Below are 24,064 nucleotides of genomic sequence, written 5' to 3'. Positions count from 1 at the left end.
GAAGAAGAAGAAGAAGAAGAAGAAGAAGAAGAAGAAGAAGAAGAAGAAGAAGAAGAAGAAGAAGAAGAAGAAGAAGAAGGTTTCCCTTCATGTCCTGCAACATTTATAATCCATTAGTTCTGTGTAAACTTTTTCATGCCTACTCTGTCTCACTCATCATATTTCTTCTCCAAATCCATTTAGTGTATTCTATCTCTCTCCCCTCTGTATGTGTGTGCACATGTGTGTCTATGTCTGTGTTCATACGGGTGGGTGCACGTGTGCATATGAATACACATACTTGTGTGTGCACATTCATGTGGAGGTCCAAATTTGGTGTAGGATGACATTCTCCATGACTCTCCACCCTATTTCTGAAGACATGATTTCTCACTGAACTTGGAGCTGACCAACTTGCTAGACTATACGCTAAGAAGCCGCATGGATCTGCCCCCAACTGCTCTAGGGTTCCGGATAAAAGCAGCTGTGCCCAGCTTTTGTCAGTGCTGGTGAGCCAAACTCAGACCCTCATGCAGACATTTTACCAACTGAGCTATCTTCCTACCCCCTCTCCTTGCTTTTTGATGAACTTCTTTCCATCCTTCAAAACTCATCTCAAAGGTAACCTCCTCCCTAAAGCTGTGCCCATAAAAGCTTTTCTTCACACATGTGCGCACTCCTATTGTTGAACTCTCTATACATGTTATTAATGTTAGCCTCCTATACAGTGTTTCTCCGTGGCAACCAGATTATCTGCCTGTCAGCAGTCAGCAGTAGAGAAGCAGAAACGTTTCAGGAAAAAGTCAGGGAAATGCTTCATCACCTCAGCCAATGTTTCCATCAATAGAAGCCCCATGCTGAAGAACAGACAACACTGATTGTCATGTGGTCTTTGGTATAAAATTCTGGTAGACAGATCCAACCCTGGCAGCTTGTAGACAGGTGTGAGCTGTACAGCTCATAAAAAAAAAAAAAAAAAATCTCACTATATTCCTGTCTTTGGCTTATGTCATCTCAACTTTTTCATTATTTAAAAACAAATTATTCAATTCCTAGAGGCATTTTTTCATATTCATTGCAATTGTAGATGTTTGTATCTTTTTACTATTCCCAAGACTAACACCTACATATGCAAGAAATGTCTTATGAGGGTGTTCATTGTAACATGTTCATAATTTACAAATACAATGATAATAGATTATCTATACATCAAAAAGAAAGTTTAAACATTAAACAAACAATTTAACCATTAATAAATAAAATTAATCTTTGTGCACTGACACATAAAGTTCATTGTTGATCCAGGAAGCATATTAGGTTTTAAAGAAATATACGTAATAGACTTTATTTTCATAAAGTATACAGAAAGCCCCATTTTTTTTTGCTTACTCTTATATGATAAAACAAGTAAACCAAGAAATATTTTGCCAAAGAGTTGGAAGTAAAGACAATTGTCATTTTTTTTTCTGTCTGCACTTTTTAAAATTATACAGGTATGTCTACCTAAAGTACCTTCTAGTCAAATTGTAGACATTGGGTAATATAATGTCTGCAGCTAATAACCCACCTAATGAAGTGTTGGGAATGAAACCAAATGATTTCACAGACAGTTTAGCCCTGATTGGTCTCTCAAGTTGTCTGTCTCCTGCAGCTAAGCTTAAATTCCATCTACAAACACAAATCAGCAAAAGATAAACTTTGCACCAGCATAAAGTGGAGAAGTCATCCGGATTTTGAGTATCATTTTGCCTGGTAGCATAAAGGTAACATTACTTGACCAGATTGTAAGCAGAAAGGCCACTGTTAAGTGTCATCTTCTCTCAAAGGTTAAAGAAAGTGAAAGAGTAACACAATTTTGTTCTTATAGGCAGCAAATTGGAACATGAAGACTACGATTCTGCTGTTTTGTCTTCTAGGATCGACTCGGTCGTTGCCCGTAAGTGCGATGTGTTTACTTTCTGTACTGACCAGCCTCAGCCCCAGCCTCCTTTAAAGGCATTTATCTTTTCATGCCTTTCAACAAAACCACTCTGCTCTGTGACCCATTTTTTTTTGAGCTTCCCAGTTTAACTTTCCAAAGTAAAAGATGGTAAACTAATAAAGTGTTAGTGCAAATTTCAATATTTTGCATTTTAAAATGCATCCACTTTATCATGGAAAAAAAATTTCAATTGTTTTGGAAAGCAATAGAGCAGACATGAGGCAGAGTGAATAACTATTCTACTTTCCAAAACAAAATTAAGATTTTCTTGGGGACTAGTTACTTTCTCGTGACTAAAAGGGTAAACTATACTTTCTGATTTTTCTATGTGATAGACAATGATAGACAATGCATCTAAATTAGATAGGCTCTCAGCTATAAAACTGTAATGCGCATTATAAAACAGTGAACTTTTTTTTAACTTAACACATAGTATTACAAAATATTTAAAATGGGGGAAGAGAAAGAGTGTTCATCCTTACTTCAGTTGTCATAAGTTATTTTGTAGACATAGAGATGGGATATTTTATCTATGCATGGACTTTTCTCTGATCAAGATGCTTAAGATAAAAAAAAATAGATTTACTATGAAAGAAGGACAAGAGCCCACAGTGCCACGTGGCACTTACATACTCCATCTGTTTGATCAACAGAGACTCCTTAGAAACTCTCTGGATAGCAGACTGTGATGAGAACAAAACGAGGGGATCAGGGTCCCCCATGGAATCTGCAGTGACTACACATGTCAAAACATTATTTAGACAAAGCTTAGATTGTAAAAATTTCTGCAAAAAAAAAAAAAAAAAAAAAGAATGAATAGGGAGGATGAAACAAAATAGAAATGACCAGCACATTATTAGGAAGTCCTTAGTACAGACAATATCTTTGGAAAAAAAAAAAAAAGCCAAAATAAAGAGCAAATAACCCTAAAATGGCCAAAGAGCTGGTAGCACTGGAGGAGTACCCTTCCTGCCCTCTGGGATGTGTCCATCAGCAAGCACATTCTGGGGTCAGGCTGGAAGGAAGGGTTTATTGTATTCAGGAACTAGGATCACCACAGAGGTCCTAGTACTGACTCTGACACTCACCAGATGACCTTGTAAAGGTCTTTTCTTACCTAAAAGAAAAATGCACACAGCAGATTACTGGAATTGCAAGGCCATTTTCACCCTTAAGTTTAACAAAGCTTAATACACAGTAAATACTCTAACCAGGAAAGAGACTGAATTTCCATTCCGTGATTGACATGTCATAAGCAAGGCAAAAGTGGAAAACCTAAAAAGGAAGGAAGGAAGGAAGGAAGGAAGGAAGGAAGGAAGGAAGGAAGGAAGGAAGGAAGGAAGGAAGGAAGGAAGGAAGGGGGAGGGAAGGAAGGAAGGAAGGAAGGAAGGAAGGAAGGAAGGAAGGAAGGAAGGAAGGAAGGAAAAAACAGGACTCATGGAGTTTTAATTAAAATATCGCAGGGGGGAGCAAGTTGCATACAACTAAGACTCAGGGTATAACACAAATCCTGACAAAGGAGTGAAACAGCTGCAGTAAATAAATGGGGGCCAGAGACAACCAGTGGGGCCCCCTGTGTCCTGGCTTACCTTCCTCTTTCTCAACCTCTTGACCTGGCAATTGCCCAGTCTCTGATTCTGTCTCCTGACAACCATAAAATATTTGAGGACTTAAAACTGCTCCAGAAGATGTGGAGTCAGAACTCATAGTGCTGTTCAGGGAACGGCCTGTTGCCTTCTGGATATAAATGGATCCAAAACCTCAAGCACATTCCGCTCACTTTATCAAATATTTATATTCACAGAAGCAGCTTAGCCCTGCTTTGGGACTTCCTCCAACAAAACCGACTCCAGATCAGGTGACACTACTAACCCAACAGCAACAAAATCAGGTAAGCTCCCAAAAATGGCAGGGGTTTATAAACCAGGAAAGGAAACATGTTAAAACTGATGAATTTCTAAAAAATCAAGACTTGCACAGTCTTATGTCTCAAGAGGCTTTTTCTTTGAGAGAAACAACAAAAGAAAGCCAAAGGACTTGCTTTTACATTTAAATGAAGAAAGCAAAACAGCCTCATTTCCCCCCACCCTTGTATATGAGTTAAATGAGCAGGAATTTGGTTTAACAACTAAATCTAAACAGCTTTGAAAAGTGGATGGCATCACCAGTTTACAAAACTGTGACACTTAGTGTGGTTTGCAAACAAACAAACAAAAAAGGCTAGGAGGTGCATAGAAAAATAACTATGGCTTTTCTCATGGCTCTCTCACTCTCTTCAGGGCCCCTGCTGTGTCTGTGTCTGTGCACGCACGTGTGTGTGTGTGTGTGTGTGTGTGTGTGTGTGTGTGTGTCTGTGTCTTCCTGTGTGTATATCTGTATGTGTATGTCTGTGTTACCATATGTCCAGGTGTCTGTGTGTCTGTATATGTCTGTGTGTCTGTGCATCTGTGTGGAGGATGGAGTGTGTGTGTCCCGTGTGATATGCATATGTATGAATGTGTGGAGACCAGAGGTTGACATCAGGTGTCTGCCTCTGTTACTTTCTTCCTCTATTGACTAGCCTGGCAGGCCAGTGAGCTCCTGGGATCCTGCTTTTCCTCCCCCAGCACTGGAATTACACATGCAGCTCTTTACCCGGGACCCCATGCTTGCACAGCTCAGGCTGTACCGCTGAGGCCTCCCTCAGTTCCCTCATGGTTTTCTTAAGTCTCATCACTGCCGATGAACTGTGATGGGTTGCTGATGAACTGATGGGTTGCCGTAAAGCCTGTTTATTCAAGGCATATTAAATAACCTTGAAAATTATGTTATCTTTTAGCTTCTATGTTCTCCAGCCCTCCAACTCCTACTTTGCTATAAAGGACCCTGCCTTGCCTTCATCTAGATTCTGAAATATTCGTCAATAGCATTATAAGTGCAAGCTATCTCTTTAGTTATTGGACATCGCAGATCATTCAAGTTGAATCAATCTAACTCCTTAAAGAACCCGTAGCTTATACTATTCGATACATTCTTTAGGGACAAAAATATAAAACTGGATGTGCAAAATTGAGTGCTAAGACAAAATATTATAACTAAATAATAATCGTAAATAAATCACCTGATAAATACCACAAACTTGGTATACAGCTAAGCCATCCAAAACAACACAGGAAACCCTGAGGCCTCCTGTAGACAATTCAAGGGTAGTGAAAGGACCTGAATCTTTGCCTTCATTGATTTTAGTGGCAAATGTACATCTGTGAGAGCAGTATTAACTACCTAAGACTGTCTTCCATTGACACTGTAACAAAAACAGATGACCTCTTGTCTAACGCCCAGTTTCAATGCCCTGCAGGTTTTTCCTTCCATAAATCTAATACCATTAACACAGATGCTTGCTCTGGGATCAGACCTGCAACTGGTAAGTACTCTTTTACATCACCTCGCTCCCTTTTGTTTAATAAATAGGGCACCTGATTAAACACGGAGGAGAGTCAAGACCATCGAGCAATGTCTATCCACAAGCGCATGCGCACACGTACTCACTGAACGTGGGCTGGAAGAAGAGCAAGAGAAAATTGTTGAGTCAGGAGGCACTCAATAATTCTTTGAAATTTTTCCTGACGATTCCCTCTGTACAACTGACCTCATTCTTACCATTAATGTCCAGATCCTGAAATCGCCTCTCTAAGATCCCTGCCCTAGTTTCTGAACCAGACCTTCCTTGATGTCTCCTGCTAGACCCATGTGCCACATAAACCCTATGATTGCTATTGTCACCCACTAGGACAGCGAGAAAGCACAGCTAGTTCTTCTCTCTGCTCACAGAACGTCTGGAAAGACCCACCTGTTTGGACAAGAAAAATGTTTCCCTCCCGATTCTGCCCAGTGCTCACATTTAAATATACTATTAATCAGTGTTCTGGACTAGGTATTTTATTCTGTGTCTCACAGCCTTGCCTTAATGTACCTATGAAATAATTCATTTCATAAGGGGGGAAAAAGGAATCAGAAATTGTCCAAGAACCATTTTGTAGCCAGAGGGGGGGGGGGGGATTACCTCAATGACCTCGGAGATACCAAAGGAAAGAAATTTAATTCCTGGGGGAGGGGTAACAAAATGGCTCAGTGTGTAAACTGCAACAAAGGCCCTGAAGCCAGAGTTTGAAGGCCCAAAACCTCATGAAGGTGGGAGGAGAGAGCAGACGCCAGCAGTTGTCCCTGACCTCCACCAACACGTGCAGTGGCATGAGAGCATACAGACACTACTATTTTCTGTTATTTTTTTTTAAGTTTGATGTAGAAGCTTGAGAGACAGCTCGGTGGTTATAAGTACTTGAAGAGGGCTTGTATTGGTGTAATGTGGAGAGGATTCTATTCTGCACTTATAAAGGACCTGCCATTCAGTTCCCTATACCCACATAGATCAGCTCACAACTTCCTCTAACTCCAGCTCCAGGGGGTCCAGTGCCATCTTCTGTCCTACTTAGACACCTTCAGTCTCTCTCCCTCTCTCTCTCTCTCTCTCTCTCTCTCTCACACACACACACACACATACACACCCACATAACCTGACACACACACACGCATGCATATGTGACATACATGCTTGCATGTAATTAAATACAAAGGAATCTTTGGAAAAATCAATGCAGCAGTTAGTCATGGACCTTGTTGTGCTAGGAAATCAAACAAGTATCTTCATTTCATCTCTGTGATTAATTACACACAGAGAACTTATAGAGGAAATTCTTCCTTTAAACATATTTTTGCCTTTGATAAATATGTTTTAGAGTCCTAGGTGTTCAAACCGAAAGAAACATAACGAAAATCTTCTTTGATGCCCACAGTTCCACCCTGCCGCTGTAGCCCACGGTGCACAGACTCTGCCTTTCACGCTGGGGCCGCTGAATGGACAGCCTCAGCCGCAACCCCAGGTAAACTGAGGAAAGGCTTCCCGAACTCTGAGGGCATCATCTGTCAGCTGAAGCCGCAGGGATGAAGGAGCCTATTTCAAAGTCCTTGGAAAAAATATGCAAATGATTTGCAGGTGTTCTTTCTGCTAAACACAAAACAGTGGGAACTGCTTCCATGCCTTGAAAGATTCACTTATAATGCTGTTTTTTATAACTAACTGGATAGTATTCTCCTATATATTTAACTCCTTATGATGGAAAATCAGGGTTGTTTGGTTTTTTTGTTTTGTTTTCAAATTTCTGGCTTCTAAAGTCATGTTATACTGACATCCTTATAACTAATTGTATTGCTGTATTGAGGAATGTTTCTTTTGAACGCATTCTTAGACTTTTAGGAAAGTATTTTAATAGTAAAACATATTATACATAACAATTGGCCATTATGACAGTCTTGTACATGAATAGGAAGTATTTTGATCATATAATTACCTTCCATTACGCTCTGTGTCCCCCTCCCACTGATTGCCTTCCTCTTCCCATCTAGTCTCTCTTCTTTCACATCTGTGTGTGTGTGTGTGTGTGTGTGTGTGCGTGTGCAAGCGCACACGTACACATGTGTGCATGAAAAACAGTGTGCTTAATTAGGTTAGCTTACAGAATCATAGGTGAGACATGATTTATAGGAACATGAGTGACCAACCAGTGGCTATGTGACTGGAGAAAATGTCTCTCTGCTAACCCAGCGATTAATAACTGTAAATAGATCCTCTATAAACGGGCCCTGCCCCGTCTGTGACAGAATGTTGACAGGTCCAATTTTATGCCGGGCTTGTGCAGGTAATCACAGCTGCCGAGAGTTCAGAAGTGTGACAGCCAGATCCTCCCCATGGACAGAACTGCACAGCACTCTGTCCCTTCCTCCAGCCCCTATATTCTTTCTGCTGCATTGCTACAGTTTCCCCTGAGGCTTGAAAAGGGCAGGCTAGGTGGCCCATTTCGGGCTGACGATCCAATCGTCTTTGTTTTTTTTTTTCATAACTTAGATCAGTTATGAGTCCCTATCATAGCCTCTGCCCGTTGCCAAAAATAGAAACGCCTCTGACCAAAGATGGTAACAGACTAATTTGGTGTCCTCCAAAATCCTGCCTATCGCTCCCTCGCCCACGCTGACGGTTAGTTGGGTTTGTTGTTCCTGCTGCTTTAGCTGCTGTTATATTTTGCTGCTGGTAAACAAGAAGGTGGCTGGCTTTTCTAGAAAGATGTGTGCTTGTCATTATTGGCCTGACAGGCACTATTGTGTGCCACTGTGCCTGCTGAATGGGAAAAGAATAAGGTGGAGAGCCCATAAGATTCAAATCTTTCAGCATGGTACATACCAAGTTAAAGGTCAATTTTGATGATATTTTTTTCCAGACTATGAATTTTCTATTTTCCATAAATAAAAATAAAATTGTAAGTTTTTTTTTTTTCAGAGAGGTAGAGAATATCACACCACACCAACTCTTCCTCCATTTCAGCCAGCAACTGATAACACTAACCCCACCATCAGCACCTCTCACCTACCTGGAAGATCTCCACTGTGGCTCTGGGTTGCTGAGCAAGTGTAACCTATAATCCCACACACACACCCAGGATTATATTTTAACAGTGGTTTCTGTCCCTTTGTTTTTCAGATGTTACCCATTATTGTGGCACAGCTTGGAACTCAGGTAAGACTATCGCTAAACAGACTGTGATTTTCAATCACCCATGGGCAAAATGTATCTCGTGTCCCAATTCACCAATCAGGCACCAGGAGTCTAATTCACTTTGCACTGAGTGAGCACTGAGAATAGAAAGATGGAATTTACCTGGGCCTGGCTGGCTGGCAGGTGCAGTCAGTTCTAAGTTCTTCACAGTGTCTCGTAGACCTCACGATTAACATCCACTCTAGAAATAAGTGACGTATAGTTGCTCATCTAGCCACACCCCCAGTAAACAAAGCAGCCGGTCGCCCCTTGAACTACACTGCCGAGAAAGAAACAACTTCATGGGATGAGTATAATGACTTGTGATATGGGGGGTTATTTTATCTACTTTAGCCACAAGGGTTCATACTCATCAGATAATATTTGTGGCATATAAAAATACAGCTAAACCTTAAACCAAAAAGAAATATTATGTAAGCTACAACATAACCAAAAATAAATGCTACAGACATTTAAAATTACAGTTATTTCCATTTTGAGGTAAGACAACTAAGGGGTTGTTATAAAATAGTAAGAGAAAAAGAAAGACAAACAACAGTATAAATAAAGGTTTCTATTACATGAAGAATAAATTTGTAGAAAACACCTAGAAAGACCATCATATGTGAATCATAGGATTGTTTTTTCGGTTGCTTTCTATATTCTCTAGGCTCCTTCCAATGTATATCTATCACTTAATAATATATATAATTTTCAAATAAAGGTAAGTTACATTATTCAATAATAAACATGAGCAGTCCTATATCACATGCTGACATGAGTTTTGTGGTATAGATACCAGACCATTTAATAGATCATTGAAAGTAAAAACCTTTCCTTATACTACTTCAAAGTATTTAAAGTTTTAGAGTTATGTTATATACACTACATTGAATATACTGAAATTTTCTCTAATTGCTTCTGTTTATCATTTTGCTTTTAGGGTGCTCTCCTGAGCTCAGAGGAACTGGTAAGAAGAAAACCTTTCCAGTCACTAACATTTTTAAGTTCTTCTCACTTGACTCAGTGTCCTCTGCCCTTCCAATTGCTTTTTTTAATTACAACCCCATCTCCTATGTTCCCTACAATGTGCTGTGCATTTTCATAGCTCCTTGAATTTGATTCTTCCTTCTCAGCTAAAAATTCTGTCATCTTTGTTCTATATTTTCCATTAACTTAACTTTGCATTAGCTTTGTATATATTGCTAACAGATGCAGCATTCACCCAGAGGGTCATTGAACACTTTTAAACTTTATTTTTGATTGACTTTTAAACCTTTTACTGGAGGTTATATACTATTCTACAGATACAAACGTAGATTAATATAATATTGAGTCTGCAGAAAAAATTAAATCTGCTGTGCTTTCCATTTTATAAGCTTTTATCCCTATATCCTGGTAGTAATGAATGGTTTCCTATAAGCACAAATAATTGAAGAACAGGAATTAAAATTCTTATTCCTGTCACTCATAATTTCTATGCAATAATGTACAGGTCAAGTTTAGAAACATCTATTTGGATTGTGTGATATTCAAACATAACAACAGAAATAAGGACTTGAGACAGGGTCATAGAACACAGTTTTTATATTATAAAAGGCGTGCATATTATATTTGCTATACTCCCCTAAATAACACTCCAGTCATGAATCAGCATCTCCTTTGCCAACATTGACAGATGAACATACACATTGTCCTGAGATGGGGGCATTTCACATCACATGCTTTAACAGACCTCTCTCTCACCTTTAGTCCTTACTCTACAAAGTACATGAAGGAGCTGTACAGATAAACTGAGGCTCAGCGAGCTTAAGTGAGCTAAGTGTCAAAGGCAACAAAAGAGGTACAGCCACATGTTCTATTGTATTAGTAGTTTTCAGATAATTCTTGTTTAGTCCAACCGATGGTAATAATGAAACGTTCATACAGCCCAGCATACACACATGGTTTCACAAAACAATGCCTGCTCTTATATGGAATGTGTTCTGATAACTTACAGTCTTCTCTGTTGAATCATAACTTCATATTTGAAAACATATGCCATGTTCCTCAGCTTGGAATGTTCTGCGTGGTAATGTGCCTTCCTCTCCTTGCTGAGATCTAGCTTCTGCCTGCAAGATCTCTTAAGCCTAAGACAAAGCTTCCCTAGCGAGGGTCTCGGCCCTCGAATCACCGCAGGATGACTTTGAGAATTAGCTTAAATTCGTATCACCAGGCCCTGCCCAGACCTCAAACCTAACCATGGAAATGTGAAAAAGATGTGTTCCTTCAGTACTCTCAAGTACAGGCAGCTCGAAAACACAGAGATGCCTTTGGAAAGGACGCTGAAGGAAACTTAAAGGGACTCAAGCCATGAAGGCCATGTCTGGTTAATCAACTTTCATTCATTTTTCCATTAACGTGTAGTCTCCCTTTTTTTTTTCCATAGGAAAAAGAGAGGTTGCCTTTTAGATCAAGGATAGAGATAGAGCTTGTCAATATTTTGTGGATTTTCTAGCTAGCGCAATCTCCAGACATGCCTAATTGTCCTTTTGTTACGTGCATTCTGATTCCCTTTTTTATTAATTATTTATTACAGTTTATTCACCTTGTATCCCTGCTGTGGCCCACTCCCTCATCTCCTCCAATCCCTCTCTCCTTCCCTCTTCTCCTCCTCTGACCCTCCCCTAGTCCACTGATAGGGGAGGACCTTCTATCTGACCTCTAGCCTATCAGGTCTCATCAGGACTGGCTGCACCATCTTCCTCTGTGGCCTGCAAAGGCTGCACCCCGCAGGGGAGGTGACCAGAGAGCCTGCCACTGAGTTCATGTCAGAGACAGCCCCTGCTCCCCTCACTAGAGAACCCACACTGATTCCCTTTTTAAGAAAAAAGAGCCCAGCAACAAACCCCAACAGTGAAACCAGCCTCAGACTTGGCGCTGACAGTGCACATTTCTGACGAATTCCTGGTCTTCGTGATTTTCGCTGACTTTAGCCTCTCTCTTCTGCCACTCCTATACCAACCTGCTGTCCTCCAAGTAGAAGGGGCAAAGGGGGCTAGTTTAGATAACCTTATTAAAACGAGTTCTTTTTTTTTTTTACTTTGTTTTCTGTTTCCTTCCCTTTTCCAGCCACTGGCCTCACAAATCATCACAGGCCTCCTTATCCACCCCTTGTTCCCGGGGGGCATTCCCCCCTCCATTCAGGCAGGGGCTAAAGCAGGCGCGCAGAAAGGAGCCCTTCCTGCAGGACAGGCAGGAGCAAGCCCTGCCAACCTGGGAACCACCCCGGGCCACGTCACCACTCCCGGGGTCACAGATGACGATGACTATGAAATGAGCACCCCTGCAGGCATGCGAAGGGCCACACAAACCACGGAGGGAACCACTATTGACCCACCGAATCGTAAGTTCAGAACATGCTCATCACCGAGAAAGTAACCTGCAGAGTGGCAGAGCGGAGGTCCGTGCACTGACAAATGTAGACCTCAATAGTGGCAAGGGGCCTTCCTCATTTGTGAGCATCAACACGCATGAAGAAATAGTTTTACTAGGCTACCAATCCAATGGTAATAACCCTAGCAGACGACGCTGATAAAACATCCGCTACACACACACACACACACACACACACACACACACGCATGCACCTGGAACAGTAACCAACTTAGAATGAACCTCAGAATTTCTTATATTCTTGCATAATATTGCAAGAAGCCACTGATAATAGTCTGAAATCAGCACAGTGAATAAACCACCCATCTGCATTCCCATTATCTAATGCATAAGCACAATAAGCTTTTACCTGCATCTAACAGTCACTTTGCGTCTTCCAGGAACTCGGTGAGCTGTTTCAGATTTCCCCAGCTACACCACATCACATTTGGAGGTCACATGTGAATCGCCTTCAACACAACAGAAATGACTGAGACACAGTGAAAGGTCTTGGGAAGTGTAAACTCTTAGTTTACCTAAAACTTTTCTTGAAATTTCAGGAGATACATACTGAATGAAAACAATTCCAACTTCGAAAGAATTTTTCGTTAAATAGATCGATTTGTCTTTGAAATGCTTTACTATGCCACTTCAGACCTGGAGGATGTGTGTATTAAAATATATTTTGAAAACTGACTTTTCTCTTCTTTGGGGCTGGAAGAAAGTTGGATGAGCTCAGAAACTGCATTACCTCAGCACACCCCCATGACTTTAAGCCTGGAACTTCCCTGGGAAGCGGGAAGGGTTTCCTCCAAAGGAAAGGACAGGTAACAATGTGGAGATAAACTCCACATTCCCAGCTACCTGGAAACATGCTCGTGAAGAAACACAGTTTAACTTCTAATAAGTAAATTATTTATGATAATACGTGGCAAACAATAGAAACCAGCCTGTGAACAGCTTTAGAGTCAGAGCCAGGTTTGTGGCATTTGGTGTTTAGTATGGGATAGCTGTAGGAAACAGCATTATAAAAGCAACTACTCAGTCAGACCAATGTGATGCTCTCGCCTTATCCTTATCCACCTAAATGGCAGAAGTTGGTCTGGTTAAATTTATAACCCTGACCACTGCAGTTCAGCAGAGTTAAAATAGAGCCCTCCCCTTCCCCACTCCACCTCACCCCGCACCACACATCAGGCTAACGGCTTTTTTCAGTGTGTGTATCTGGTCCCATCCCTATACAATTGACCTAAATATACACCTGGCATTCCATACCAGGTCCTTCAGGGGTTAAGGATTTGCCACTCAGTGTTTCATATCTACAGCATCTCACAGGCACGCATATGAATTGTCACCTTTGTGTGGTCAAACTTTAAAAAAAAAAAAAAAGGCCAGCAAGAAGAATGACTTTAGTCTTGAAAGCTCCTCATGTTTGACGTATGAAAAGATATCATGACTCATCTGCTCCTGCGTTTCATGTTAGACATTTTCACAGTGTAAGATTCAGAGGAGTACAATTAGAAAGTAAAACATTTGAATATTATTATAAAAATAGATTTACTTTGCCAATACACCCAAAGGATCTCAAAGACCTTCCAGCGATCGAAGGTTGAATCACTTCTGTTTACTTTAATCCTCTTCAGGTTTACATATATTGGTCTTCACACACAGAAATCCCACATTTCTTTCACTGTTACAAATGTTTGACTTAACACAGTACTTCTGGTAAAAATCAATTTCACTCAACCCACACCGAAAACTTAAAAATTGTAATAAGCCTAATTATAAATGCTGCACATCAAATACATTCCTGAGTGGAATGACATCCCTGATAAATGAGGCATCAGTGAAAACAGAAACCTGTGCAACCAATTTTGCCATCTGATAACTGGTACCATTTTTCTTAGACTAGTCTCTGGCTTCAAATCTTTAGACATTTTTTTTTTCTTCTTCCCTTAATATTATAAATTCCTACTGTCAGTAAGCTCCATAAAATGCAATCACATCGTGACTTTGACCTTTAACTTGGTGCAAGAGCATACTGAGTGACAATTGGAGCATTCCTAGAAGCCATTACTAAATGGGACAACTAGGAATAACCATTCACAAACCATAGGAAAATACTCCACTAAGCCCAACTAAATATATCCACAAATTTAATTTTCCCTAGGCATATCCAAAAATACCTATGACCACGTCAACGCCATCTGATACAAGTCACAGTAAGACAGAGAAAACTCAAGAGAGTTCAAGGCCAGTCTGGCCAACTTAGTTAAACCTTCTCACAGTAAAAACACAAAAAGGACTGGAGGCAGGGGGAACCTAAAGAGAATGGCTCAGAGGTTAAAGTGCTTGCCATGCAAATACAGTGCCAGGTTTCAGATTCCCAGAATTCAGTATGAAATGCTGGTGGGCACAGTGGCCTCCTGTAATTCTTCTCAGAAGGTTCCCCAGAGCAAGATGAATACCAAGACTTGCCCTGTAGGAAAGCTCTGGGTTCAGTTAAGAGATCATGCCTCATTGAATATGAAGAAAAACCAATCAACAATGATTCCCAATAACTTTAAGCTTCTATGTGTATATAAACATCCACCCACACATGCAAAAAAAAAATGTGTACATACATGAGACAGAGAGAGAGAGAGAGAGATGGCAAAAAATGCATAGACACAAAAACAACTGAAAAGATGGAGAAGATGGGCTGGGTATTTAATTCAATCAAGTTCAATCCTCAGTATGGAATAAAACAAAGATGTCTTACTTTTGCAAAAACTACAAAATATAGGCTCTTGTGGGTTCATTACTAGCCTCATGTTAAGGCTGTGGAAGGGGTTCTATCAGTGAAATTTAATCTTCACTAAAGTTTAGTGTTGTGTTTTATTTTATACTCATTCTATTATGGCCTCTTTAAATGGCAAGAAGGTCACACTAGTGCATCTCGTTTTCTAACTGACGAATTCAACTTAAAGTTTCAAGCAAAGGGAAATAGTATAAGTTCTGTGTAAGCAGTATAAAGTATCTTTATAACCCTGAATTGTAATTTACATCAATTTCATTAGAGCCATCAAAATTTGAACGAGGCAGTAAGTGTAAACAGCAAGAGAAATATTAATAAAATGTAATGCCAGCCTCATACATAATTTTAAAACTCCTAGCAACCACATGAAAAAAGGTAAAAATAAGTAAATGAGATTCATTTCACTAATAATATTTTATTTAAGATAACTAAAATATAATAAACATTTAAAATAAACTTACTGATGGCTCACTTGCCTCTTTTTATGTTGCTAAATCTTTGAAATCTAATATGTATTTCTGTTTAAGCTACATTTCAAGTTCTTAAAGACAACTTGCAGATAGGCAGTGTCATATTGGAGAGAAGGAGTCTAAACTTAAGGAAAGAATAACCACGGCTAATATGAAACATAAATATGCTTGTGAAAACCACAAAACTTTAATAGAAGAAATTAAAAAGTCATAAATCACCAATTAGATATTTCATATATACTGGGTAGAACTCATCATTGTCAAGACATTGAATCTACAGATTCAATGCCATCTTATCTAGAACCCCAGTGAAGTACTCTTTATATCAAGCCAGAAGTTAATATGTATAACATACAACACAAGATGTGAACCCTAATGCAAAAGATGTAATGCAGCTAACAGTGATATATTGATATTGGATCATCAATTGCATCACATGAACTGCACTAATACAAGAGGCTGATGATGGGATGACCTGTGTTGGGAAGAGAAAAGGGTAACTGATAAATGTCTACACTTTTTCCTCTATTTTTCTGTAAACTCACAACTGCTTTTTAAAAGTCTTCTCATGTTTTTTAAACACATACAAAAACCACAAATGCTGAGCATTTCAAAATAATTTGCCTCACATTTGCCAGTCGCTATGATTTGCTGGAAATTCCCTCCCCCTGGTGGTACTAAGGCAGTAAAACTACAAGTGGCTCACTGCAGGGAGCCCAAAAGAAGCTGTCCTAACCCTGAGACCCAACAGTACTGAGAACAAACTAAATCTCAACTCTGACAGTCATCCAAAAAGCAAGTGTGGACCGAAGTAGTCATGACAGAAGATGATTAAGGGTGACCTGTGGGAGAAACCAGTGTCCCCACATATTTTAGGATTTGCTTTCAATTCCTTTAACATAATCTTAGCTGTTTAAAGCAAAATATAATTTTACTTATCTATACTTCATATGGGTTTTTAAATATTGGTCAGTTTTTTCTTCTCATTTTCTTCATAGGGTTTTGCCTGCTATTGATAGAGAGGTTCTAGGATGCTCACTGGCATTGCTGGACCCAATATCTAATTGTTCTCTGAAACTCGGTCCCTATTGTCCCATCTGGGACTTGGCGGCTAATTCTGACAAAGAACCTCCCAACAGAGTGCCTGACTCCACCCTATGACAAATAGGAAGTGACTATTTAGTAAGGATAAAGACTAACGACAAATCAAGTGTGAATGGTCCCCTCCTCTCTGAAAGAAAAAGCAAGGTGGCAAGGTAGGTAAAGGCACCTGGTGCCAGGCTGCTGACATGAGTTCAGGCTCTGAGCAACACGTGGTAGAAGGAAAACCAGACTCCTGCAAACTGTTCTCTATTTCCATACATGTGCTACACATGACATGTGTGAGCCCACACATGTACACACACACACACACACACACACACACACACAATAAATAAAAATGTAAGTGCAGTGTGCATGTGTGTGCACAGTAGATTCCAAAAATATTCTAGTCACTCTTCCTGCTTCATGATGTTTAGCCGTGGACCGTTTCCACTAACGCTTATATGTGAGCACTTGGTCCCTGACTGGTGGTGATGGTTTGGGAGGTTTGTGGAACCTTCTGGACATGAGGCCTTTGGAGGATATTGGGTGCTGTGGCTTGGTCCTGAGAATTTTGGGCCATCTCTGCTGCTAGTCTAGTTCTGTTTCCTAATCTATCCCAGTGTGATCAGCTACAAACTCCTTCCTTAGCAGCCATGAGAGCCTGTACCACCTCAAGCTATGAGCAAAATTGACTTTCCCTGTCAATTGCTCCTGTGGGTCCTCAGGCACAGCAATGAGAGAAGTAACCGTTACACTCCGCCTATGTATGAAAGTTTTCACTAGAAAACTAAAATATCGCAGCGTTGCTACAAAGAGTATGCACTATCATCTCCACTTTTAAATCCTTCTTGATTTTTCCTTTTGTGTATGTGTGTGAGGTGCCAGAGAAGTAGGCCGGGGGTCCTGCCGGATCACTCTCCGAATGATTCCCCGTGAGACGGGGTTCCCCACTGGACCTGAAGCTCGGCTGTCTCTGCCTCCTGAGCGCTGGATTAAAGGCACATGTGCTTCATCTGGCTGCCAAAAGTTAATATATTTTCACCAGCATCTCCACAAGCCTTCCTAGGGCCTGCAATATTTTTTAAGCTGCTTCGGCATAATGAGCAGTAAGTCTTAAATGAGTCACCAATTAACTATTATGACTATTTCTTAATACAGAAGTAAATAAAAACAAGCATTTAAAAGTCCAAGAAATAGAATTAGTGATCCATGCCCCATCAGTTATGTGTTACTGTGATGTAGCCTTGGACGACTATTTTCTCAAACAACTTTAGTAATTGCACTCTAAAACACTTTATTGATTAGCCACCCTTACCAATTTCCTGACATAGCTGAAGAACTTTTTTTAATTAGAAATCTCTATTTGTTTGAACATATCCAAGTAAGGAGTCGGAATTTCCTGTTACTTTGTTTTTGCTTTAGGGTTTTTTTGTTTTTGTTTTGTTTTGTTTTGTTTTTTGGTTTGGTTTGGTTTGGCTTGGTTTAGTTTGGTTTAGTTTAGTTTGGGGGGGGGGGTTGTTTTTCTCCTTCTCCCTACCCCAAAACTGAGATTGATACAAGGATTTGATTTTTTTCCTTCATCCTTCTCCACTTCTCCAACATAAATAGCTGGGGTGACAGTAAAAGTGCTAGTTTTTCACAATAATGACTGAATACAGTGGAAAATCTGGCCAACTTACGAGCCCTCCCCTCCCAGGATAATCAGCCCTGGCCCAGGGGATACCAGCTGGTAATAATAGACCTGATCCGGGTGTGGAAGGAGGAATTTAGCAAACATGGAGAAGATTTAAATCCACAGGGAACTTTATTCCTCCTACCTGTATGAAGTAAGATTTATAGATGGAGGGTGGGTCAGTGCCTGTGTGTGAGTGGAACTTATGAGGACGAGTGGAGGCAACTGTGCCCTCAGGAGTTTTGTGGGGGCTGCGAGCACCTACAGCTGCTGGAAGACTGTTGAGTAGCACAGCCTCCTCTCACCTGCTTCCACTCATGAAGTGTCCACGGAGATCGAGGAGATCCCACATACCGTAAGAAGTACCAGCACACTTTTTTTTTTTTAATCGCTACTCAAATCAGACTTTGTGTCAGCAAGCTTTGCCTGGTTAATTACCAATCATTTTCCCAAGTCCACACCCTGTCTGCCCCACACTATACCTGCGCCTCGTTTGCTTTTCAAAGGAATGTCTCACCAGACCATCTGAAACTGGTTATTCCGTCTGCAGAAACATGCTCAGGGAAGCTTCACTGTGCTCAGCAAGCAGCTGCCACAGGGGCCTGCTAAGCATCGCCAGCGCACACCCTCATATCTGATCAAACCTCCGTCTTTAAGCCTTTATAACATGGGGCACATTTAACATGTTTCTACACTTCAACAAATTATTCTACATGTTTTAAAACTAAAGCCAAGGGAAAAAAACCACATCCACACATGACATGCTGAGAAATGAAATCATCTCCCTCATGCTCCTTTTTCTGTAATTTCTGTTTGTGTTAATCATCCTACCACAGTTCATAACCCCAAGGCTCGTCACCATCAGGAGCCTTTATCCTGCCCTCTTGCCCTCATGATCACATACAGTCAGATGTGAGCTCTGTGTCAACTTCCACTGGCATTAGCTATTTGTAGACTACTTGTCAACCTCTAACACACTTTAGGAATGTGATGACCTTGGCTATTATTGCTCATTGCATCACAAATAGTACTGTATGTGTGTGTATAGACACACAGTTAATAAAAAAAAATTAAAAAAAAACATCTATTTTTTGAAGGGAAACGAACAGTAACATCACATTATTAACTAATCTACAAGTTTCAACCAGGCATTCTCCGTTTCCTGCCACTCTTGATTGCAACATCTTTTTTAATATCCTCTAGTGTAAAAGCCTTTTGCTTTTTCTTGCCCGTTGTGTGTGTGTATGTGTGTGTGTGTGTGTGTGTGTGTGTGTGTACAGACCAGAAATAAGTGTTATAAATCATCTTCAACCATTTTCTACACTGTCTTTTTTTAATTAATTAAACTTGCTCTTTGAGAACTTTCTGAAGATGACTCCATTTGCCCAACAACTGACAAGTGGGACCTCATAAAACTCAAAAGCTTTGGCACAGATAAAGAAATAATCCCTTGAGTAAATGAGAAATCCATACAGTGGGAAAAAGCATTTGACAGCTACACATAGGACAGAAAATTAATATCCTGAATATTCAAAATACTCAAAAAACTAAACTCAAGAAAACAAAAGAAGGGCTAGAGAGATGGCTCAGTTGTTAAGACCACATTCTTTTTCAAAGGACCACAGTTCCAATAAATCATATATACATACATATACATGGATCAAGTGTATCCAGACCCCATTTTAGGGTTAGAGATACATAAAACCATGCTTTCTATTTTTATTGTTTTGGTTTAGTTTTTGTTTGTTTGTCTGTTTGTTTTATGTAAATACTAGGGATCCAAAGTCAGGTCCTCACTTTTATGCAAGAGGTCCTTGAATGACTGAGCCATTTTCTCAGCAACAACATTTTTTCTGTTTTTTTTTTCCCTTGAGTTTTTTTTATGCCTATATTTCTCTTTGAATAAGACCATTAATAATTTGTTACAAATATTCAAGGTTGAAAAAATATTCATAGCCTATTAGAACAACCAAAAACCTACCCAACCCCCTTTAAAGGAAATGGAATGCTTTTCTCCTAAGGTTGTTCCTTGTTGGTTTTGAGATGAAGAAATCATAATATAGAATAAACATAATAAAATGTATACTCCTAAAGAAGCTAAACAACAAGGAAGACCCTGGGGAAGATATTCAGTTTTCACTCAGGACAAATGTGATAGACATCAGAAGCAGGAGAGGACAGGGAACAGGACAGGAGCCTACCACAGGCGGCCTCTGAAAGACTCCACTGTTTTTTGTTGTTGTTGTTTTTTAAGTGACCTTTACAGTTTGGAAGAGTATTGGCTAGGCATTTTAAAAGCTATCCCTCAAGAGATTTTTCTGATAATTTCACACTATAAGTGGCTGTAGATTTTGAGGAAGATAAACAGCAGTAATGTTCCTCAGTGTTCAATCAGGAGGAAATGGTGTCTATATGTCTTGTTACTGATGACATTGAAATGGTGTCTTATGGGTTTCTCTTGCACATATTCACTATTTTTTTCCTTTGGAATAAATATTTGGGGTGATGATATTAAATTATGCAACTATCCTGTTTATCCATTAAATTTTGACCACTAATTTTGGAATTCAGCCATGGAGCTTGAAAAATGTACTATTCTAAGGATGATTTCCTATTCTTCTCATTCATTCTATAGTTATCTCTTGAAAAATCCTCTCTGAGGAAAAAAGGTGTCTCTTTTCCTACAAGTAAAATCTTTTAATTGTCACCAATAGAAATTATTATCAATTATCTTTGTAGCTTATGACACAAGTGTCCTACCTTACAGGACATGAAACATATCAACATATGAGAGTTCTGTATCTTCCACTAGGCATTGGCGATCCCTGAATCGGCCCTGTCTGAGTCATCGGTTAGCAGCCTCTCAACTATAATCAATGAAACTTGTATATAAACTGCAAGCTCCCTTGCGTAAAAATTATGCATAGCATCAGTGCAAAATGATAAACAGAAAAGGCATCAAGTGCACAGCCAGGCAGGAGACACCTAGAGGCTCACCAACTTACATGGGGCACCAGTATGATGAGCAAGTATGTGGTGGAGAGATGAGAGAGAAAGGGAAGCGGAAAGATGTGTGCGCTATGAAGAGAGGTGGGGAACAGCCCGATGTGCTGCCAGCTGAGGCCATGGTGACATCCCAGTGCGGCCGCAGAGGACCATGTTTGGGTCCACAGCACTGAGGCAGTGGGGGTAGGGAGTGCGGGTTGTCTGTGTTGATTTTGTTGGCTATGTTACCACCGAAGACCAGGTTCCTCATCTAGGCTGCAGCCTGGGGCCATGTTGATGTGCAGAGCTGGCCCCGCCTCTCATCAGCTGCGCATGAGAGTTGGCCTCTCACCATCTGTAGCCTTGTGGAGAGTGGCCCAGACCTCAGTGGGGTAGTGCTGAAGAGCTGACCCAATGGCAGATGTGCAGGAGAGCGGGTCTTGCTCTTTGCCAGCTGCCGCAAGCCAAAGAGCTGAGCTGGTCCTGCTGTTTGTCTGAGCAAAGAAGAAGAGGTGGCCCTGGTGTCGCGGGTGCAGGAGAGCTGGCAGGCTGACCACCTCCGCTAAAACCCAGGCCCTGATCCAGAGCTTTGAGCTGACCCACTCCAACATCTACCCCATCTATGAACTGCTGGAGTGTGTTAGGGGGACAGTCCTGCAGGATCTCCTTGACACAGGGCAACAACAAGAAAGCCAAGAGGAGTCCTGGTATTGATAGTGCACCAGAAGCCTGAAGCCAGAGGCCTCAAACCAAACCAATGACACATTGCAATGAACACTTGCAAGGAAAGCTGCTTGAGCAAAAGGCTGACCTGTGAGACACACCACAGCTTCCACAACAAGCTGTTTCTTTTGTGTTGTTTTGTGGGCGAGGTTGCAAAGGCAAAGAAGAGATATGTAGGGAGAGATGAGTGTGATAACTGTGCATGATGTGAAAGTCACAAAAAAAATCAATAAAAAGTTTTTTTAAGGTCTTTAAAATTTTTTTAATTAATGAATAAATTTTTAAATAAACAAGTAAATCAATGATCTATGTCTAAATCCCATTCCAGAGTGATGAAATCAAAATCCTTAAGGGTAGAACCCACTAATAACTATTTGAGACCAAAATATATAATGAATATTTTGTTGAATAAAGCTGATTATATAATTAATGAACTACATAACTATTAAAATTATAACCGGAAAATATGATAGAATGTCAATATTAAGTAATCGTAAAACTATTGGATTTAGTATCATTAATTCAACAGCTTATTATTGCCAGTATGTACTAGTCTAACAGATACATGATATAATTTAGTAAATAATTTTTAAGTACATTCTTTGAGAAGCTTACATTCCACATTTTATGTATCTAAACATAAAAATAGATATTTCCAAATTTAAGTCTAAGTTGGTTCTGAGTAATCTTTATTTGCTCTCTTAAATATTTCTGGAGTTCTTTATGTCACAAGCAAATAAAAATGGCTGTATTTTCATCTAATGTATTACTCACATGGTATAAAACTAGCACTACAGAAATCAATATTTTATTTAAAGACATAAAGCAAGGCCTCTTGCCAGGCTCAGTTTTCTCCCCTTTCTGACAGTTGGATTTCTCTAGCAATTGCTTTGGCCCTGGGTGTCTTTCTTCTTTCATTTTCCTTCTTTTTCCTTCACCTCCCCCCCCACCCTTTAATTCAAAAGTGGACCTTGGACTCCCCCTGTTGGCCAGAAGTAGCTACAAACAACATCTGAACAGTAGGAGGCCAGGAGAAATCATCACAGCAGCCACTCCGCCTCTGCCTCCACTTCAGTCTGTCCCTCCATCAAAAGACGTTTACCATATGCATGTTTATGACATATCATGCAAAAGAAATAAAATGTAGTCCTTTTTCTTGAGATGCTCTATAGTTTTCTTCACGAAAAATAAATTTCTTGACACTATACCTTAAAAAAAAAAAAAAAAAAAAAAGGGAGCAACTCTCTGCCAAGAAAGGGCATGTGGTATGTATTCATACTGGATGGTGAAAATACTTTCCATAGCCATGAACAACAGGGAAGACTTTTCCAGGACACTTTCTGCAAAGTACCGTGATAATTGACCATAAACTACCACAGTCTGTATACAGTAAAAGACTTGACACTAAAGGAGAAAACTGATCCAAAGTCACAGGTAAAATGTGATGTTTAAATCACAGATAAAATGTCCCAGGAAAAATCAGGCAAATTCGTATTTTTATCTTAGACATAGCGAGGGTTCGTATCATTACAAGACTACAAGATTTCCCTAGACAGAAATCCTGGCAGATTCTCTAGTCTCTTAGGTCGTTCGTTCCATAAACAGACCAGCGGTGACCTGTTTGACTCAAACAACAAGCTTGTGTCCTGGGAATGACATCCCTAAAGAGAACACTCACGTCTGTACTGGTTTTCATTCAGACTCAGCTCAGTGTTGTGAGCACAATGACAGGAAAGGATCGCCAGGAAAGGATCGCCAGGAAAGGATCGCCAGGAAAGGATCGCCAGGACCTCTGAGCTTCTATCACCACACTTGTACTCAGGGCAGGTGCTGTTTTAGCAAAAATTAGAGACACCGTTAGCGTTCTTTGATATTCATAAAAAGTGCAGCATCCTCGTCATATTTTATTAATAATCCTCTCAGCTTAAATTTGTGACATAAAGAATCAGTTGTGAAAATCACATTTTGAAGTAATTTGTAACTGCCTATTGTCTTTAACCTCACATTTTCTACCTTTTTGATCCTATAATTCCCACATCTAACACAAAATTTCTCTTTACTGCTCTTGCTTTGCCCCACAGCTCTCCAGCCTCCTGCTGACTGTCAAAACATAGACTCTCCATGGTTCTCTTAGGTCCAAGGGTCAGAAGAGTGCACCTCAATGTGTGGTTTCAAAGTAAAAGCTGCTCTCTGGACTATCCTGTCTCATCCCCCATCCCACAGAACACAGGGGATTATTTAAACACATGCCCGTGAATAAGACCCAGCTCTTCGCAAGAATTCCTTACTTCCTCATTTTCACACTCCAACAATCTATAATTTGTCTAGACAT

General features: G+C 40.2%; 1 protein-coding gene across 1 annotated transcript; it reads left to right on the top strand.

The window, feature by feature from the left end:
• Nucleotides 1-1,861: 1,861 nt before the first annotated feature.
• Amtn (amelotin) lies at nucleotides 1,862-21,203 on the top strand. The gene is made up of 9 exons (XM_055595472.1): nucleotides 1,862-1,915; nucleotides 3,765-3,851; nucleotides 5,298-5,363; nucleotides 6,793-6,879; nucleotides 8,532-8,567; nucleotides 9,529-9,555; nucleotides 11,697-11,970; nucleotides 18,861-18,936; nucleotides 20,975-21,203. The coding sequence occupies exons 1-9, from the start codon at nucleotides 1,862-1,864 to the stop codon at nucleotides 21,201-21,203; spliced, it is 936 nt and encodes a 311-aa protein (XP_055451447.1).
• Nucleotides 21,204-24,064: the final 2,861 nt, after the last annotated feature.

The sequence above is a fragment of the Psammomys obesus genome, unplaced genomic scaffold, assembly GCF_907164565.1.
Source record: "Psammomys obesus unplaced genomic scaffold, mPsaObe1.curated_primary_1811, whole genome shotgun sequence".
Lineage (NCBI taxonomy): Eukaryota > Metazoa > Chordata > Mammalia > Rodentia > Muridae > Psammomys > Psammomys obesus.
This window is presented reverse-complemented; position numbering and strand designations above follow the sequence as displayed.

Bases quoted from the DNA above. Each gene is read 5' to 3' on its own strand.
- Amtn (XM_055595472.1), top strand. From the start codon at position 1,862: ATGAAGACTACGATTCTGCTGTTTTGTCTTCTAGGATCGACTCGGTCG. The intron at 8,568-9,528 runs GTAAGACTATCG...TTTTGCTTTTAG, and splicing joins TGGCACAGCTTGGAACTCAG to GGTGCTCTCCTGAGCTCAGA. The intron at 18,937-20,974 runs GTGAGCTCTGTG...AATGATAAACAG, and splicing joins ATGATCACATACAGTCAGAT to AAAAGGCATCAAGTGCACAG.